Genomic DNA, 21,404 nt, shown 5'->3' with positions numbered 1-21,404 from the left:
ATTTGTAAGGGACTGCTAGGCTCAAGTCTATTTCTGTTTGAAATTCTCTCTTCCACTCTTACTGTTTATTCTTTCTGTAACATTTTTCATTTTAGATTCTAAATGACATAATTTTAGCCCACGTGTATCTTCAACACGTCGATTTGTATTTTTGTTTGCTTATTGCATTTTAAAATATCATAAAACTAGGAGCATAAATTCTAAATTATACTTCCACTTACCCATGCTCTCCATAGTAACAGGTTCCACTTCTTCTCTGTCTAGAATATAATGAAATGATGTCAAATTTACATTTTTGACACAGAAGCGTCTTAATTTATCACAATCTTTTACCAAGCCTCAAAGCACAAAACATAAACACAAGTACACAATGAAGTTTTAAACTATTTTATAAATGCTTAAATAGAATTTGAATAATTATCTTTTTTCACAGAATTATGTCTTCATGAAATGCTATGGCATCTAATGGATGTTGCAATGAAATGAATTAAAAGAATAAATGTCTATACTCTAAATTCCATATGTGTTTGACTTTATGACAGCGAACATATTTCCTTATTTGATACAGAAAACCACAATCATTTTGGCTGCTAATATATATATACAGATTCTAAATCCATAAAAAATCCCATTAATGAAAAAACAGTCCTACCAGGTAATATCTGTTTGGTTTTGCTCCGTTTTGTGTTTTTGTGGCCACCAGCACTCTTTTGTTTTTGAGATTTTGGAGCCATGGTTCTGACTTAGGCTGTATAAAGAGATAATGTCATTAGTAAATTCTGTTTTACAGTTTCAAATAGTCAGCATTACCATTTAGTAAAACATGAGAAGAATATGTTTCTAAGCTTTACCTTTAGCTAAATCAACGTGTATCTTCATAGGATGGGTGTTCTGTGACCAAAGGTTGATCGCAACAACAATCTTACTGGTAAGGTCTTGCCATTCCAAGGGAGCCATTCAGCTGAAGCGAATGGAAGTGACCTGCCAGCCCTTCAAGGCTTCAGCCATAGGCCCTGCCATGGAAGCATGATGGGGGATACTGGCCCCCCGCCTCTCGCTGCTGTTCCCATTCCAGGGAGTTAGTGTCTGCTGCCCTCTGCCCAGCTCCCCACCAGGTGCCTCAGCAACGAAGGCCGAAGGCAGGCTCAAAGTCCACAGGCCCACAAAATACATACATGTTCATAATTTTTAAAATTTGTATCATTTAAGCAGTACTTTTATCCTAGCATGCGGACCTCTACCCACTGTGTCCTTCTTTGTGCTGTCGGAGAGTGCCTCCAAAGGTTCTCTGTGGAACTGATCATCAGTTTTGGCTGAGGTCATTTGCTATCACATCAAATCCTTGTCATCTCAATGGTCACCCCTGTCTCATCTTGTTAGATGGTTAGGAGTACAATTTCAGGAGCCTAAGCAGCAAGGTTGAAAAATAGACTTTGCCTTTTAGCAGCTGTGTGATCCTTGGCAAACTAAATACCATCTGAGTCTCAGTTTATTCATGTTTGTTTTTTTCAAGTTTATTTATTTTGAGAGAGTACTTGCATATGCGAGCTTGATCAGGGGAGGGGCAGAGAGACAGGGAAGGAGAAAGAATCCCAAGCAGGCTTCTCCTGGTCAGGGCAGAGCCTGATGGAGGGCTCAAACCCATGAACTGCGAGATCACGACCTTAGCTGAGATCAAGAGTCAGACGCTTAAGCAACTGAGCCAACCAGGCATCCCTTAGTTTATTCAGGTTTAATGGGGATGATGACAATAAAACCTACCTCATAAGGCAATTGTGAACATATAATGAAATAAAATTGCATTGACCTTGACTCAGTCATGTCAATCAGACTGGCTTGCCTTGTTTTATAAACAAACACAGACTGAAAATTATTTCATAAACCCCAGTCAGAATATCCTGAGTTTCATTTTCTTTCTAGTTCCTTGATTACTAAATCTGGTCCAAAGTGTGGGTTTGTGTTTGTGGTATACATTTTTCACTTCAGACCCTTCACATGTATTTTTTCAAAAGGTAATAGTGATAGCTCACGTTTGTTGAGTGCTTACTATGTGCCAGGCACAGTTCTAAGTACTTCACGTGTATTATTTATTTAATTTAAATCACCCTTTTAGGTAAGCATTTTATGAAAACTGTTCTCTTCATCCTCATTTTATAAGATGACAACAGAGGCCGGGAAACTTGCCTGAAGGGATACGCAGAGCGTGAGCGGTAGAGTCAGGGTGAGAGCACCCCCAGTGTGGTCCCAATGCCCCCAATTTTCATCTTTGCACAAGACTATCCCTTGGGTTTCAGTGGTAACTGTTTGCTGTGTTTCATCACAAATGAAATTCTTTAAAATCATTGCCTTTACCTAGAAAGGTGTGATGTTATGATTTAATCAGCATTTTATGATTCTGACAACTTGGGAATTCCTACTTTTTAAACCCCCTGCAATGAATGGTTCCGATCCAACTTTTTAGACTGTCAGGTATCCTCAATCCCACTTCTCAGCCTCACTATAATTTCAAATCTTGGACCTAGTACTTTATTCAGAAAATTCTTTATCAGTGTACCCCTCTCCATATTTTATTCCAGCAGCATTTGACTTAGAATACTCAAGCACGCCTGGGTGGCTCAGTTGGTTAAGCATCTGATTGTTGATTTCTGCTCAGGTCATGCTCTCACAGTTTTGTGAGTTTGAGCCCTGTATTTGGGCTTTGCACTGTCGGGGATTCTCTCTCTCAACCCCTCTCTCTGCCTGCCCCCCATCCCCCACCCCCGGGCTCAAGGTCTCTCACTTTCTCTGTCTCTCTCAAAACTAAATAAGTAAACTTTAAAAATAAGATACTCAAAACTCTCCAGATACCAGCTGGACTCACCCTAAGCACATAGACAACACACATACCATCACCACCACCACCACTATTCATTCCACAAATATTTATTGAGCAATTTAGATGCACCAGATGCTGTCCTAGGTGTTAGGAATACAGCAGTGAACAAAATAAGCAAAACCCTTTCTCTGATAGAGCTTACATTCTAGAGGAAAGAGAGCAAACAAACAAGCAAAATCATCAGTATTTTAGACGGTCATAACTGTTACAGAGAGAAGTCAAGTAGTAAGGGGAGAGGAATTGTAGGAGTAGGGAAGTTGCAATTTTATATTGGACTATCAGGGAAGACATCACTGAAGTGACATGGGAGCGAAGACCTAAGAAAAGGGGGGGTGGGTGAGCCAGAAATGCAAATATCTGGGGACAAAGGGTGTTTCCAGGCAGAGGAAATAGTAAGTGCAAATGTTCTGGGGCAGGAATATGCTTGGCACGTTTAGAAAACAGCAGGCAGGCCATAATGGCTGGAACGGAGTGAGTAAGGGAAGACCAGGAGATGAAGTTGGTCAGAGAGGTGATGAGGTAGGTACACAGTAGTCAGCTTTGCGATGGCCATAAGTCTCAGTAACAAGCAGCCACAAATTTCTTCTTTGGCTCTGTGTTGTGGCTGTGGGTCAGCTGCTGCTTCAAGTCTTATTCTGGGACTCGGGCTGGAGGAGCGGCCCCTGTGTGACAGCCTCTACTTCCACGGCAGAGTAGAAGGCGAGAGACCTCCCTGAGCTGTGTAATGCCTCCCGAATCTTCCCCGTGGCACTGGCACACTGTTCTCTCTGCTTATATTCCACTGGTCCAAGCAAGTCACACAGCTAATCCCGATAATGGGGAGGAATGCACACATGATCCTTGTGCAGGGGAGGGAGGTAAGAATTGGCGCCAAAATAGTTGTGGACAAGTATGTAACATGCCACAAGGGGTCTGGGTCATGTGTAAGGACTTTGCTTTTACTCTGAATGAGGGGGTGGGGGGGCGGGGAGCTATTGGATGGTTTTGAGCTGAGTTTCTTTACCTGATCTGAGTCACATTTTAACAGCCCTGTGGCTGCTGTGTTGTGAGGACTGCAGCGAAGAAAGAGTTGAAGCAGGGAATCCGATTAAGGAACAGTCAGCAATCCAGGGGAGAAGTGATGGCAGCTTAGATCAGGGAGGTGAGTGTGGAATGGAAAGTGGTTGGGCTCCGCACATATTTTGTAAGTAGAGCCAATGGGATTTGCTGACGACTTGGATGTAGGGTCTAAGAGAACAAACAGGACCAAGGATGCCTGCTACAAGTTTGACCCAAAGGACTGAAAGCATGGGACTGCTGTTTATTGAGATGGGGATCCCAGGGGAGGAGTAGATTTGAAAGGGAAAGTCAAAAACTCAATTTAAGGCATGTGAAGTTAGTCTGTAGACTGCGAACTCCATAACTGGCACAGCGGACATTCTAAAAAAATGCTGGACTAATGATTCCTTGGTGTCCCCTTTCCTTCTGCCATCTTAGCATATGGATTTCCAGTCTGGCAAAAGACTTTTGCCTGAGATCTGTGGAATCACCTGTATGCATGCTGTTTTAGTTTTCTATTGCTGCTCTAACAAATTATCAGAAACTTAGTGTCTTAACACAAAACTCATTACCTAACAGTTCTGTAGCTCAGAAGTCTGACATGGCTCTCACTGGGCTAAAATCAAGGTGTCACAAGACTGTGTTCCATTCATTCTAGCATCTTATGGGAGAATCTGTTTCCTTGCCTTTTCTGACTCAAGAGGCCATTGGTATTTCTTGGCTTGTGGGCCCTCTTCCTCCATCTTCAAAGCCAGCAACGGTGGGTTAGATCTCTTTCACATAGCATACTCTGACCTTTTCTTCTCCCACTTCCACTTTTTATTTATTTTTTTAGTGTTTATTTATTTTTGAGAGACAGAGACAGAGCATGAGTGGGGGAGGGGCAGAGAGAGAGGGAGACACAGAATCGAAGCAGGCCCCAAGCTCTGAGCTATCAGCACAGAGCCCAACTCAGGGCTCGAACCCACAAACCATGAGATCATGACCTGAGCTGAAATCAGACGTTTAACTGACTGAGCCACCCAGGTGCCCCTCCCACTTCCACTTTTTAAAAAAAAGTTTATATATTTTGAGGGAGAGAGAGAGAGAGAGAGACAGAGAGAGCGAGCAGGGGAAGGGCAAAGAGAAAGGGAGAGAGAGAATCCCAAACAGGTTCCGTGCTATCAGTGTGGAGCCCAATGCTATGCTCGAACTCATGAACAGTGAGATAATCACTTGAGCTGAAACCAAGAGTCAGATGCTTAACCTGAGCCACCCAGGTGCCCCCCCCCACTTCTACTTTTTTAAGGACCCTTGTGATTACACTGTGTCCATCGAGTTAATATAAGATACTTTATTTTGTGGTCAGCTAATTAGCAGTTTTAATTTCATCTGCAACCTTAATTCCTGTTTGCTAAGTATGTTAAAATATTCACTGTTTCCAGGGATTAGGAGATGCCACGTTGGCATTAAGCTTGAATATATAGGTATCAATCTAACACAATCATCCCAAGAAATAGTCTAAGTAATCACATGTGCCCACTTTTTTCAAAGGCTGCTATTAAGCGAACTGTGGGTAATCTGGTTCAGTTTCCAATATGCAGGGGAAAACAAAGTCAATTTCCCAGCTGTACATTAGGTAACAAAACTGGGTTAAACAGTAAATGTGTGTGCTTCCTTACCAGAATAGCTCATTTGCTATTTTCACAAATATTAACTCCTGTGTCTAACATATTGTCTAGTGACCAAGGAAAAAAGAAGACCAGGTTGTTCTATATAGGCTTTTAGGTCCTAATTATTCTTAATTAAAAGCACAGTATCTAAGCTGCATCATAGATGCAAAAATTCATTAGCTGAGGCCAGCCTGTTGAATACAGTCTAAACTGAAAAGAAAATTATTTACTTTGGGAGTAGCTACTTTACATTGTATTTGCGTCTCAGGCAAAATTTCATAGTTTATTTTAGTCACTTTAAATAATAGAAACCCTACCAATATTGTGTCAAGAAAACAAATCCGTTTTAGCTGAAGATCTCTAGATGAAATGTATTAAGTACTCTACGTCACTTCAAAAGAGACACTTATTTATTCGATGTTAATTTCTTATGCAGATTTTCTTTTAAAAAAAAACAAATCCCAAATAAAAGACGTTACTTTAAGGACGCGAGACAGGACGGCGGCTCGCCGCCAGGGGGAGCCGGGGCAGCCGTTGCGGGGCGCGCTCTCGAGCTGCAGCGGCCCAGGGTGTCCTGTCTGGGTGTCCCGTTGGTGCCCACACGGGGAAGAGGCGGTGGCGGTTCGCGGTGGCCACGGAGCGCGTTTGAGCCGGGACCGGGCCGAGGTTCTCCGCCCACGGAAATGAGCCGCCAGGCTGCACCCGCATTCCCTGCTGGAACCTCCAAGTGTGCGCCGTCCCAGAGGGTGCCTGCCCTGACTGGCACAACTGCATCCAAGAATGACCGGGCGGGTCTTTTTGAGTGTCCTGTCTGCTGTGGCTACGCGCTACCACCCATTCTTCACTGTCAGAGTGGCCATCTCGTTTGTAGCAACTGTTGCCCAAAAGCTCACGTTGTCCAACCTGCCGGGGCCGTTGGGATCCCCTCGCAACTTGGCCCTGGAGGAAGTGGCCAGTTCCCGTGCTTTCCCCCCCGTAAATATGCCTCTCCTGGAGGAGCGATACCTCTGCCACACACACAGAAAGCAGACCATGAAGAGCTCCGTGAGTTTAGGCCTTATTCGTGTCCGTGCCCTGGTGCTTCCTGCAAATGGCAAGGCTCTTTGGATGCTGTCAAGCCCCTATATGATGCATTGGCAAAGTCCATTACAGCCCTACAGGGAAAGAATATAGTTTTCCTTGCTACACTGGTGCTGTTGACGGGGTGATGATGCAGTCCTGTTTTGGCTTTCACTTCATGTTAGTCCTGGAGAAAAAGGAAAAGTCCGACGGCCACCAGCGGTTCTTTGCAATTGTATAGCTGATAGGAACACGCAAGTAAGCTGAAATTTTTGCTTATCGACTTGAGCTAAACGGTCCTAGGCGGCGATTGACTTGGGAAGCAGCCCGGCGATCTATTCCTGAGGGAATTGCAACAGCCATTATGAATAGTGACTGCCTCGTCTTTTGACACCAGCATTGCACAGCTTTCTGCAGAAAATGGCAACTTAGGCATCAATGTAACTATTTCCATGTGTTGAACTGGCAACCAAACTTGTTCTGGCCCAGTGTTTAAAACCACTGCATTCAGTTTTACAGAGAATAAGGCACCCGTCTGCCTGCCAACCTGAAACTTTTGATAGGTGGAAGCTAGACACGTGAAGGTAAATAAAAAGGCTGTTAAATACAGGAAACAGTTGCATGTAATAACACTAACTAAAAATAAGTCTACAGTAAACCACTGAAAAAGTATGTGTGTGTATACATACATTATACACACACACACACACACACACACACACACATACATACACACTCAAGATGGGTACCTTTGTATTAAGAAAGGAAGCACTGTAAAATAATTCTGAATTTGTGTTATAGATTGAGTGTACTGTTGTACCGGGTTTTTGTTTTGTGTGTGGGCACCTGAGCTTGTGTGTGTTTCTTTATCTGACAAGCCATGTTGAGTGCTCTTGGACCACTGCTTTTCCCTCTGTGAGTCAACACATAGTGCTGCTGTATGTGTATATATTTTGTGCGTGTATTTGCTAATTTTTATTCTAGTTTTTCATTATATTTGATTTTCTTTTCTGTAATTCAGGTTTTTCTCACCTTTTTTGTATCTTTTTAAAGTTAGTGTCTTTGATATGCATAATTGCTTATGGTAAAGTTTCTACATATGTGTTCAGTATGCATTTTCTTTTCCCCCATTAATCAGTTCATTAGAAATATTTATTTAAATTTTTTTTTAACATTTACTTATTTTTGAGACAGAGAGAGACAGAGCATGAACAGGGGAGGGCCAGAGAGAGAGGGAGACACAGAATCTGAAACAGGCTCCAGGCTCTGAACGGTCAGCACAGAGCCCGACGCGGGGCTCAAACTCACGGACTGTGAGACCATGACCTGAGCTGAAGTTGGACGCCTAACCAACCGAGCCACCCAGGCACCCCTCATTAGAAATATTTTAAATTCAACTCTTTTTTGAAGATACAAATTCCAGAAAGGAAAGGTAACATCAGAATAATTATCAGAAGGTATTTAAAGCAGTTATAAGATGGTCTCTGTCTCTTCTCTCTCTCTTTCTTTGTCTCCAGTCGAGTCATATCTTTGAACTTATTCCTTGAAAGGTTAGGGTATACTGATTTTTTTTTTTTCATACCGGAAAAAAAATCAGGCTTTTTTTTCCCTTCCAAATATCTTGGGCAAATCACATGCTTAAAATTTTTTCCTGTATTTATTGGTTTTGCAAAAGAAGGCATTATCTTACACAGTATTTGTAATCAAAAGCAAATCGTTTGTTTAAAAAAAGGCAGTTTGCAAAAAATGTGGTCTTTTCTAGTTCTCATTAAAAGAATATCTGGCAAATTAAAAAAAGATGTTACTTTATTTTTTTAATGTTTATTTATTTTTGAGAGTGAGAGAGACAGCAGGAGTGGGGGAGAGGCAGAGAGAGAGGGAAACACAGAATCTGAAGCAGGCTCCCGGCTCTGAGCTGTCAGCACAGAGCCCAACGTAGGGCTTGAACTCGTAAACCATGAGATCATGACCTGAGCTGAAGCCAGCGTTTAACCAACTGAGCCACGCAGGCGCCCCCCCCCAAAAAGATGTTACTTTAAAATTACAGCAGGTGTTACTTTAAAATTACAGCAGGTCTTACTAAGAACTTTTTCATAAAATTGCATATTTCATGTGAATATGCTATATTATATTTTCCAGCTTTTCACATTAAATTGACTACTAAAAGGTCATAAGAATTTTTCAATACAGATATTACTTTGTTAAGGTGACTCTGAAATGCTCACCACATTTAATTCTTGTTGAGAGATGCAGAAGAGATCCTTCATCTATTCCTAAAATAAAAGATTCACCTACTCCAGTAGCCTGTATCACATTTGGTTTCAAAGCCACTATAGCTGACAGAATTTCAAAACAGAACTTATAAACTATAATACTTATAAATATTTAATTGTTCCATTTAAATATTTTTGATGCTAAAACTGCTTATATGCTTTGTAAATTAATCCACCCATTCCAGAATATCATTTTGCTTCTTTTCCTTTTTTTTTTTTAAGATTTCACTTTTAAGTAATCTCCACACCCAACATGGGGCTCGAACTCACAACCCCAAGATCAAGAGTCCCATGCTCTAGGTGCGCCTGGGTGGCGCAGTCGGTTAAGTGTCCGACTTCAGCCAGGTCACGATCTCGCGGTCCATGAGTTCGAGCCCCGCGTCAGACTCTGGGCTGATGGCTCGGAGCGTGGAGCCTGTTTCCGATTCTGTGTCTCCCTCTCTCTCTGCCCCTCCCCCGTTCATGCTCTGTCTCTCTCTGTCCCAAAAATAAATTTAAAAAAAACGTTGAAAAAAAAAATTTAAAAAAAAAAAAAAAAGAGTCCCATGCTCTAGAGACTGAGGCAGCTAGCCAAGTGCCCCAAGGACACATTTCCTACCTTCCAGGTTAACAGCAAAGGCATTAGGGAGTGGCAAGCAAGTACTGGGTAAGTCCCCTGGGTAATAGCTGAAAACCTGTGATGGTGCTTTACTGACTCGGAGGAGCCTTGCATTTGGAGCGGTCTAGGACATGGTTCCAACTAACTTTCAAGACTTGTTCATGACTGTATCTTTTTATGATACTTCTATTATTCAGGAAGATAACTACCGCAGATGAAGAGATAAGTGGCAAATTACAAATGATATAACACAGCGATTTGAACAGTTATTAAGCTTCCTTTCTTCTCTCTGTTCTGCTGAGACACATACACCTGTTTACACGTTCTCTTTTGTCACCTGTATGTATGTGTGGCTTGCTCCCAGCTGTGAGATCTTTAATTCTGAGAAGACCTGTAGCACTGGCACCTTCTCACACCTTAGAAAGTATTACTTCCCCAGGTGTACTTCAATTAGCAATTAGCTGACCTTATCTGGGTGGTCATCGTCCTCTTTTCTCTTCCCAAACTATTTGTAAGCTCATCATATGCCTCCCCCTGCTCCCCTTTTTAAAGGGATTTAGAATGAGATCCAAGACTAACATCTTGGGAGGCTGGTAAATGTCTCCAAGAACTGCTGCTTCTTGGTCAGTCTCCACGAAGACCCTGACTTAGCTTAAAGGTTCTCCTAGGCTCATCACCATCTTCTGACAAGTTCACAACTTCCACCCTCCAGACGTAACTGTTCCTACAGTGTTTCCCATTGGTCTACTACTCTTGTTCTGTCCTTCCAGCTTACTTCTACCTCTTTCCAAGACTGGATATTTACTTATTTAAGCAGACGCTCTCCCATCACTTCTGCCTTTGAAATTTCTCCTGAATTCTATGCCCTCCTCGCCACAGCCTCCCCTGGTTCAGGCCTTCCACGTGTCCTCTCATACCAGTAGTTCCTAACTAATCTGTGCCATCAACCCCTTTGGCAGCTTGGGGACGCCTATGCTTCAAACAAAAACATGAGATTACAAGGGAGACAGTTATCAAACTATTTTAAAAATTATGATATAATAACTCATGTGCTTCTTCATTAACACATTAAATAATAAGATCTAGCAGTGGTTCTAATTACTACCTTGACTTTGAAGAAGGGATGAGCATAAGTAATATATCTGTAACATCCATAATACAATATGAAAAGAGCTGTAATTTCTTTTGGTGACAAAGTCACATGTCGTGCCAATACTGCTGTGGTTTGTTACCAACCGCATACTTTTCAATAAGTGGTTAGTAAATAGGTAATTTATTTTTAATCCACGGATTCCCCTCCTCCCACAGATTAGGAACATTTCACTTGCTTCAATGCCTCTGTTTCAGCCAGAACAGTTATTCTCAGGGCAGGCCTTCAGAGCTCTCTTTCTAAAACACAGATCATAACCAGTCACTTCCCTGTGTACTGCGGAATACAATGTGGGTCCCAACTGTCCACACTGGCATTCTCCTCCAGGAGTGTAGGAATGGAGCTCATTAAAAAAGCAAATTTTCTGGACCTACAGTGATTCTGCAGGTTGGGGTGAGCCTAGGACTCTGACTTTTAAACATGACTATAAAGTAGTCTTGCACTAGTGGTCTGCAGATAAGACTTTGCAAAGCGGGATCAAATCTAAGCTTGTACACATCACCTGCAGCCCCCTTCACAGCCTGCCTCACCACATCCTCCTTCCAGTTTCTACTCACAGGATTACTCACGTCCTCCAAATAGCCCCCATACCTTCCCATCTTCCTCTCTGGGGACCCCCTTCCCTCTTCACCCCTCCTGCTCCCCACCATGCATACATTTCTCTGCTTAAATCCTACTCATTCTTCAAGTCTCAACTCCAGTGTGACCTTCTCTCTGAAGCCTCCCCAGCTTTCTCACTCAGGCTGAAAGAATCTCGTTTTCCCTGACACTTTTTTTTTTTAGTTTATTTTGAGAGAGACAGAGAGTACAAGTCAGGGAGGGGCAGAGAGAGGGAGGGAAAAAGACTCCCACACAGGCTCCGCACTGTCAGCGAGGAGCTGGAAGCTGGGCTTGAACCCACCAACCTTGAGATCATGATCTGAGATGAAATCAAGAGTCAGTTGACTGACTGAGCCACCCAGGCACCTCTCCCTGACACTTTCTAATCACATTCTATGTAATTATGCCAGGCCTCCACAAATGCAGAAGGCCTCAAACTCAGAGCTTCCTGAAAGATTGCTGTGAATTCATTCAGCAAGCAACACACACCATGGAGAAGGAGGGAGAAATTATTGAGCAGCAATTAGGCACGGGAGGTCATAAGAGGAATCTGACAAGGCCCTTACTTTCAAAGGGTTAATGTTCTCCCATTCATCTTCTTTACTCTTCATCTACTCTAGCCGATTTGTAATAGTCCTGAAGTCACTTCTCTAACTACGTCAGTCCATGCTAATCTTTTCTACTTTCATCTCTGTGCCAGAATCATGCTGTTTTCCTTTTTATCTATCTATCTATCTATCTATCTATCTATCTATCCACCCAGCCAGCCAGCCAGCTAGCCAGCCATCATTTATTGAGCTCCTAGCATTGCGCTGCAATGTGCTAGACAATGTGATATACTACCTGTGAACAGCCCTAGTACCCGCCCCCACAGTTCTTAGAGTGTCGTTAACTGCTCTCTCACTGCCATTTTTGTCTCCTGGTTAGGCTGGAAGTTCTTTGAAATCAGGGAACGTTTTGTAGTTTTTTGCAGTCTTTACTGCATCAAGCACATCACTGGCCCAGCGAGTGTTCCAAAAGCCCAGGGAAGAGTGAGTAAAAGACTTGTTTTCCACGCCTCCTTTCCCATTCAGATAGGAAAGCCTGATTTCCCATCAGAGTCCCTTACCTGATACTGCTAAACTGAAGGGGAAAAAGCCTCTTTGCAGTACCCTGGAGAAAGCTCCTTTGGGAGCTGGAGATGGAAGTTTGACTCTCCTCTCAGAAAAGCAAGTCCCAAGACCACAAACAGCAGCTCCCGGCAAGCTGTTGCTATGACACATCCGTTGCTAAGAGAAAGAGGCGGTGCCTCTGCTGAGATTGACAAGACACCACCACCAATACAGTGTCCGCTCCCTGGCCCGCTCCTTAAGAGCAGACTTGTGATTGGTTGCCGTAATGTGGACGTCACGCATCGTGAACTAGGGCCAGCTCAGTTTTCCACCGGCCGGGAAGGAGTTGTGCGATGTGGCTTCCTGTATGGAGGGTGGTGGCTTGGCTTGACCCCAGGACGGGCAGCCTTGCCCTCACCAGGTGCAACAGTACCCAAAGATGAATCCGTCTAGGGTGTGATCTCTAGCAGCAGGGAGTGAAGGCTGGGAGGAAGATTGAGGGCTCCAACCCCCTTAGGACAGCTCGGCTTCCCCCATCGGCGGTTGGGGCGGGGTAGCCGTCCCAGGAATCTGCCCTAGATTCCGATGTGAAAGATAAAATCTGGCTGGATTGGGTGTCGTGAGTGTCCCAGAATTCTGATGCGTTACATTTTCCTCTTGCCAAATAGTTTTTGTATAGTTTGACTCATACTGGAAGTCTCAGGGGGAGAAGATTAAATCCCTTAGTAACTCTAAGGTTCATTTTATATGTGGTTATGGGTCCTACGGGATTCACACAGTGAAGTTCCTCTCCCTGAAAGTTGTTTCCCTCTTTCCTTTAAAAAATAATTAAAACTGCCTAATTTGTAAGCTGGAAGAATTTAATAAAGTAATACAATTGACTGCAGTAATTAGTCCAAATTGATTTCTTTAAAAAATACTCTTTAAAAAAAATGTTTATTTATTTATTTTGAGAGAAAGTGGACATCCATATGTGAGTGTGGGAGGGGTAGAGAGAGAGGAGACAGGGAATCCCAAGCAGGCTCCACACTGTCAGCACACACCCCCATGTGGGGCTCAATCCCATGAACCATGAGATCATGACCTGAGCCCAAATCAAGAGTCGGAGGCTTAACTGACTGAGCCTCCCAGGTGCCCCCAAATTAATTTTTTACACCCAATTTAAATGAAAATATTTAATTGAGAAGGGGCGTACAGATTCATGACATTTGAGAAAATGATCCTATGACTTCACACGGTGTGTAGAAAGATCATATATATTCTTCCAAATTTCTGAAGAATTTGTTTTGTGAAATGCTAATAAATTTTACTAAGGAAATCATTTTTTTTTTTTTTTAAATTTTTTTTTCAACGTTTTATTTATTTTTGGGACAGAAAGAGACAGAGCATGAACGGGGGAGGGGCAGAGAGAGAGGGAGACACAGAATCGGAAGCAGGCTCCAGGCTCTGAGCCATCAGCCCAGAGCCTGACGCGGGGCTCGAACTCACGGACCGTGAGATCGTGACCTGGCTGAAGTCGGACGCTTAACCGACTGTGCCACCCAGGCGCCCCAGGAAATCATTTTTAAAAACCAGGAGGAGGACTTATCATGTTGACATTGTGACAACCTTTCCCCAGGCTCTTCTACACCCTGACACTGAAAGATTACTTTTCCTTGGGCTCAGGGTGAGTCTTCTTTTCTTACTCTGTACTCTCCCGTTGGCATATCTGGTCCCCTTAGCTTTTGCCATCCTGCAAAGCACATCAGTGACTTCCATTTCTGTATTTTCAGCCTTATACATCTTTTAAATTTCTTTCAGACCTGATTTTCCACTACCTACTGGACATTTTAAAATACATATCTAGCTTAGTTCCTGGTGTTTAATAGTTGCTAGATGAAGATATTAAATGAATAATTTCTGTGCCACAGGCATCACAATTTAGCAGAGGCAAAAGTCAACTCATTGTCTTTCAGATACCTTTGAGGTACTTTTGGAAACTTTTTCCCCTCTATTTTCTACCTTAGGTAATAGTATCCATTGCTCATGGGTCTGCGAAGCTAGAAATCTGAGAATCACTCCTGACTCCCAGTACTCAACAGTAAACATGTCACTAAGTCCTGTCATTTTCCTTTCCTAAATTATCTCTCAAATAGTCTCTTCTTAGCCATCCTCACTGCCTCTGCCATATCTCAGGAAGGCCCCATTTCTCACCTAGATGGTAGTAATAGTCTCTTGATTTGTTCTGTTTCCTCCTCTCAAATTGATTTGCCAAGTTGCCGCGGTGTTCTACAACAGATTCAATCTTGACATCACCTTGCCTAAATAGTCTCAATTTGGCATATGAAACCCACTACAAATATAGTCCTGAAAGATGCTTTAAAGATATCCAGGAGATAATGAGTTATTTTTCTAACCTCATTTCCTGTCTCTCTCTTCTGTTCCACCCATGTTTTAGTCCAGTGCTTCTCAAGTGAAACCCCTAAGAGCCAAGGGGCCTGAAACCACAGGGTTTGATGATGATAGGCCGATGATAAGAGTTACAGCTTGAAACAGACTTCTGAAATCGGGATGTATTTGTTTCATATAAAGAATGCATGGACTTTTTGTATTCTTCACAAATATATTCATGTTTATTTTCATGCTTATTTTTTTATTTATGTAAATAATCTCTACACCCAACGTGGGACTTGAATTCACAACCCCGAGATCAAGAGTCTCATGCTCTTCTGACTCAGCCAGCGAGGTGCCCTTTTTTTCATTTTTAAAATGTCTAAAATCTCTATTCAATGCTGTATGTCAGTCACATTTCAACAAAACTGGGGAAAATGTCTAAAATTACCGTTAACTAAAATTGACATGAAGTTAAATAAACTCAGAGAAGCCCCCGGCAGCTGGGACACGCTTGTCTTGTGGTTTTCCATAGCCACTAGCATACTGCTGCACAGGCCCAGGGATTTGTCCCACGATGAGAGGCAGGGGGCTCTCTACTGCTCCCCCCGTATGCCACGCCCTTTAATAACTGTGCATCCATTCATCCCACACCTCTACTTCTATCTCTACCTCAATCTGTAGTGCCTTTCTTCATCTTCATTACCTGGTAAACGCCTATTTATTTTTCAAGACCCAACTCAAATATCACCTTCTCTGTAAAGCCATCCAGGCACCCAACAGAATGAGTCACTCTTTTCTCTGTTTTTCCATTATAGCAAGTATGACTTGTTTATATGGATTCCCTCCCCCCCACCCCCGCCACTGGATTTCAGGGTAGGGATAGTATCTCATTCCTTTATATCTCTATTGTTTAGCATGGCAACATAAAATATACGTTGAATTATTTAATTGATTATTCTTGAGAACAAATCTAGAAAAAGCTATCTAACAAAAGACTATCAGGCTGATCTAACAAAAGTTTGCATTCTTCCAAAAAATTTCCTTTTCTTAAAAAAAAAATTCATAATCCTTTGCAGTCAAATTTAAGGAAGTAAAGATCATAACCTTGTGATTTGGATGAGACATCAAGCCTTTTTGTCATGTTTTCTTTAGAGATACCCTAAGGGGATGACCATCGGAGGAATGAGTCATAACTCATGATACCCAGAAAGTTAGAAATTAAGTGGAAAATGTTTAGTAATTTCTTCATTTTACAAGTTTAAATTACAAATGATTGACTGAATATCTGTTCTTTCATGGGAGTGCTCAGAAATGAAGCATTCTTATGGTGACTAGTGAACACGGATATGCTCTCCAGGAGATGCTGAATTAAATTTGCCTAAAATGTGAAGATATTTAAAAATTAGTTTCAGGGGCGCCTGGGTGGCTCAGTCGGTTAAGCGTCCAACTTCGGCTCAGGTCATGATCTCGCGGTCGTGAGTTCGAGCCCCGCATTGGGCTCTGTGCTGACAGCTCAGAGTCTGGAGCCTGTTTCAGATTCTGTGTCTCCCTCTCTCTCTGGCCCTCCCCCGTTCATGCTCTGTCTCTCTCTGTCTCAAAAATAAAAAAAATAAACAACAACAACAAAAAATTAGTTTCAGTCTTACTAGTTGAGTAAAAATGTAATGAGTCAAGAATTTGTAGCTGAAAATACTTCTCTGATTATTTAAGTTCATTTTGATAAATTTCAGATTGGATTTACCGAAGGGTAATCTGACAAATTAGATACAAGGTGGCTCTTTGCTAATTGTTATTTTAGTGAATGACCCTCCCACCCCTTTTTAAGAATTTTTTAAAAAGAGCTCAGAAACTAGGGGTTGAAGACCCTGAATAGGAGTCATTATTTATTTATTTTTTTTTCCTGCATCAGTGTGCCTGGGAGGGAGAGAGGGTGGGAGGGAAGGAAGGGGTCCTTGTTTGAACCCTAAACTGCTGGGATTCCAACCAAACCAAGTAGCCTCCAACTGATAGTCTGAGAAGCGCTTAGTAGACATCTCAGGCACACGTTCAAAACGCACTCCTATTTTCTCCCCACCGAGCTGCTCGTCCTGCAGCCTGCTTCACCTCAGTTGATGGCAATTCCATCTTTATGGCTGTGCAGGCAAAACCCAAGAGTTGTCCTTGACTCCTTTGCTTTCATCTCTCGTCCTTTTGGATATATTTTTAACATTGCAGCCAGAGGGATACACCTTTAAAACATATGACAAAACACGCCAGTCGTCTGCTTGAAACCCTCCAATGGCTCCCATTTCACGCTACGTGAAAGCCAAAGTCCTCACAGTGGCCTACAGTTGTGGTCCAGCATAACCCAGCCCCTGCGACTGGCCTCATTTCCCACCAGTCGTCTCTGTGGTTCACACTTCTGCAGACACACTGGCCTTCTTGGGGTTACCCGAACATACCAGGCACACGCCTGCTTTACGTTGACTGTTCCCTCTGCTGGAATACTTAAAGTAGGTATCTTTCAAGTTTTTCGCGAAAATGTTCTCAATGAGGTCTATCTCCACGCTACCTGAAATGGCATCTTCTCAACATTCCTCACTGTCTCTCTGATTTATTTTTTTCCCACAGCATCTATCACCTTGTAACACACTCTATAATGTACTAATTATGGTCATTGACTGTTTTTGTCCACTCAAATGTAAACTTACAAGGGCAGATTTTTTTTTGTCTTTTTTACTGCAGCATCCCCAATGCCTGAATTTCTGCCTGGCATATAGAAGATACACCACATATGGGGCGCCTGGGTAGCTCAGTCGGTTAAGCGCCCAACTCTCTCTCTTGTTTTAAAAATAGGATTGAGGATGTTTTCATTTTTTTAAATTATTTTATTTTATTTTATTTTTTTGAGATAGAGAACACATGAGCAGGGGAGAGGGGCAGAGGAGAGAGAGAGAGAGACAGAGAGAGAGACAGAATCTCCATGCACAGCGTGGAGCTGGACAGAGGTACTCAATCCCACGACCTGACCCTGGGATCATGACCTGAGCCAAAGTCAAGAGTTGGAAGCTCAATTGACTGAGTGTCCAACTCTTGATTTCACTCAAGTCATGATCTCACAGTTGTGAGTGAGATCAAGTTCTGTGTAGGCTGTGTGCTGGGCAGGGAGTCTGCTTAGGATTCTCTCTCTCCCTGGGTGCCTGGGTGGCTCTGTGGGTTGAACGTCTGAGTCTTGGTTTCAGCTCAGGTCATGAAATCATGGCTTCGTGGGTTCAAGCCCCACATCGGGCTCCACACTGACAGTTCAGAGCCTGCTTGAGATTCTCTCTCTCTCCGTCTCTCTCTCTGCCCCTCCCCCACTCATGCTGTCTCTGTCCCTCTTAAAATAAATAAATAAACTTTAAAACAAAAAAGGTTCTTTCCTTGTCTCTGTCCCTCCCTACTCATGTATGTGTGCCCGTGCATTCTGTTTCTCTGAAAAATAAATTAAAAAAATATATAAATAAATAATTAAGAAGATATACCATATAATATTCAATAAATTATTTGGAACAGCTACTTTGGAGAATAATTTGAAAGTATCTATTAAAGCTGAGAATGTACATAGCCTATCATCTAGCAATTCTACTCCTGGATATTTACCCTAGAGGAACTCTTACATACGTGAATGAGGAAATGGTACATCGATGTTTACTTCAGAATTTCGGTGTAATGGCCAAAGATAGAAATAACCTAAATGTCCTTTAGGTGGGAAATGGATACTGTTTTTATTTAGTCAATAAATTACCATAAAGCTTCTAAAATAAACAAACTTGCATGGACATAGCTTGGAACCAAAATGGAGAGGTAAACGTTGCAGACTACATACAGAGCAATGCCATCTTTGGGAACAAAAACACACAGGAGTGATTTCTATTTATTACGGGTATGTGTATGTGAGAAAATAACTATGGCGGTGATTTATACCAATTCGTGACAGAAGGTTACACTTGGGGAGGGATGGTTAACTTTATAATGTTTTATTTCTTGTAAAATAGAAAGACTGGAAATAAATGACCTGTAAAATTTGTTGAATTTGGGAGCCGTGAGTATTTTTATTATTTGTTGTGCTTTTCTGTATTTGCAGTTTTCTTAAAATTAAAAAATCTTCTAGACTGTAAGATCTTTAAGAGCAGGAACTATGTTTTATTCATATTTCTATCCATAGGACCTAATATTATTTTTTTTTTAATTTTTTTTAACGTTTATTTATTTTTGAGACAGAGAGAGACAGAGCATGAATGGTGGAAGGGCAAGGAAAGAGGGAGACACAGAATCGGAAACAGGCTCCAGGCTCCGAGCCATCAGCCCAGAGCCCGACGCGGGGCTCGAACTCGCGGACCGCGAGATCGTGACCCGGGTGAAGTCAGACGCTTAACCGACTGAGCCACCCAGGCGCCCCCATAGGACCTAATATTCTTATTAGAATGTACAAGATTGTTGGGGCGCCTGGGTGGCTCAGTCAGTCAAGCGTCTGACTTCAGCTCCGGTCATGATCTCGTGGTCTGTGAGTTCAAGCCCCACATCAGGCTCTGTGCTGACAGCTCAGAGTCTGGAGCCTGCTTCAGATTCTGTATCTCCCTCTCTCTCTGTCCCTCCCCCACTCATGCTCTGTCTCTCTCTCAATAATAATAAACATCAATTTTTTTTTTAACGTTTATTTATTTTTGAGACAGAGAGAGACAGAGCATGAACAGGGGAGGGGCAGAGAGAGAGGGAGACACAGAATCTGAAACAGGCTCCAGGTTCTGACCTGTCAGCACAGGGCCCGACGCAGGGCTCAAACTCACGGACCGTGAGATCATGACCTGAGCCGAAGTCAGACGCTTAACCGACCAAGCCACCCAGGCGCCCCTCAATAATAAACATTAAAAAAAATTAGAAAAAAGAATATAGAAGATTGTTGAATATATGTGTTGATAAGTAAACATTTTAATTTTAAAAGAAGAGAAGGAATTAAGGGGGAAAGATGAGTATATAAAGATATTAAGAGAAAGGTGAAAAATATTTGGGGTTGACATATGTGTGACTTAACACTCATGCTACCTGAGAACTTCATCTGGACTCTGATACCTTGAAACAGGATTTTGGAGACAGTAAGAAGATAAAGATGTGAAAAAGCTCTCTTTTATCCATCAGATGCAAAGAATACTGTAGGTATTCATTAGTTACTGTGGTAATGTTTCTTAATTCCCAACAGATATTAACCTGTGGGATTCAGGAACAACACAAAAATGAAATTCCTGAAATCATGTTATTTTGTATTTTTCCTAACACTTTATTTACATGTTTTTGAAATATAATGAGTAACCATAATAATGAACAATGAATCATTTTCCTGTGATGGGGTTATACTAAAAGTTCCAGAGCTTTATTATTATTATATATATAATATATATAATATATTATATTATTTTTAAAAATATATATAATAATAGGGGCGCCTGGGTGGTTCAGTCCATTGAGCATCTGACTTTGGCTCAGGTCATGATCTTGCAGTTCGTGATTTTGAGCCCCCGTGTCAGGCCCTGTGCTGACAGCTCAGAGCCTGGAGCCTATTTCAGATTTGGTGTCTCCCTCTCTCTCTGACCCTCCCCAATTCATGCTCTGTCTCTCTGTCTCAAAAATAAATAAACATTAAAAAATAAAATTAAAAAAAAAAACAGTGGAGTCTTGATTTCGGCTTAGGTCATGATCTCATGGTTTGTGGGTTCGAGCCCTGAGACAGACTCTATGCTGCTGATGTGGATCCTGCTTGGGGTTCTCTGTCTCCTTTGCTCTCTGCCCCTCCCCTGCGCGCTCTCTCTCTCTCTCTCTCTCTCTCAAAAATAAGCATTTTTTAAAAAAAAGATAATAAAAGCATGGTGTAAGGTTTATTATTATTATGAATAATATTGGACAAGATTGTGTATTTCAATTACATGCAGCAGTGATCACTACTTATTACAGACATTTCATTAAAGAAGTCATTAAAAAAAGAAAGCATTAATGCAAAATAAATTCTAAATAAAAATCATTGTTTTTAAATGTTTTTAATGTTTATTTTTGAGAGAGAGAGAGAGAAAGACAGTGCAAGTAGGGGAGGGGCAGAGAAAAAGGGAGACACAGAATCCGAGGCAGGCTCCAGGCTCTGAGCTGTCAGCACAGAGCCCGACACGGGGCTCAAAATCACGAACGGCGAGATCATGACCTGAGCCGAAGTCAGATACTTAACGAAATGAGCCACCCAGGCACCACTAAATAAAAAATCATTTTTAAAAATAAAAAATTAACACTTAAAAAGTTATTCTTCAAATGATAATTTAAAACACATAAAATATTGTCTTATCCAACAGATTTGATCTTTGTTTTGTGACAAAGATTCCAGATAAGGAAAAATTTCTCTCACTCTGTGATGTTGGTTTAGTTTTTTTGTTTTGTGTGTGTGTGTGTGTGTGTGTTTACAGAGGGAGGGGTGGGGAGGAGAAGAGGGGCAGAGAGAGAGAGAATCTTATGCAGGCTCCACATTCAGCACGGAGCCGAAGTGGGGCTCTATCCCACGACACTGGGATCATGACCTGAGCCGAAATCAAGAGTCTGATAGTGAACCCAACTGAGGCACCCAGGCACCCCAATGTTGGTTTAGTTTTATGAAGCGCTTCCAAAAGCATTACCCAGTTGGGCGTTAGGGCGTACGT

General features: G+C 42.1%; 1 protein-coding gene and 1 pseudogene across 5 annotated transcripts in view; one reads left to right on the top strand and one right to left on the bottom strand.

Annotated features, from left to right (window-relative positions):
* DNAI3 (dynein axonemal intermediate chain 3) overlaps positions 1-21,404 on the bottom strand; it is a 95,414-nt gene that overhangs the window by 70,493 nt on the left and 3,517 nt on the right. The window contains exons 1-3 of one of the 5 annotated variants that reach the window (XM_019837350.3): positions 12,397-12,541; positions 653-748; positions 222-260 (exon numbers count right to left, since the gene is read on the bottom strand). In XM_019837350.3, the coding sequence (XP_019692909.2) occupies positions 222-260; positions 653-734 (121 nt within the window). In that variant the 5' untranslated portion in view covers positions 735-748; positions 12,397-12,541. Of the gene's footprint in view, positions 1-221; positions 261-652; positions 749-6,044; positions 6,182-8,849; positions 8,873-12,353; positions 12,542-21,404 lie in introns of those variants that run through there. The other 4 variants (XM_006934877.5, XM_045036115.1, XM_019837349.2 and 1 more) reach the window with 4 other exon arrangements.
* LOC101099063 lies at positions 6,249-7,085 on the top strand (annotated as a pseudogene).

Source organism: Felis catus, chromosome C1, assembly GCF_018350175.1.
Source record: "Felis catus isolate Fca126 chromosome C1, F.catus_Fca126_mat1.0, whole genome shotgun sequence".
Lineage (NCBI taxonomy): Eukaryota > Metazoa > Chordata > Mammalia > Carnivora > Felidae > Felis > Felis catus.
Note: the sequence above shows the minus strand (reverse complement) of the source record. Positions and strands in the feature narration are given on the sequence as shown.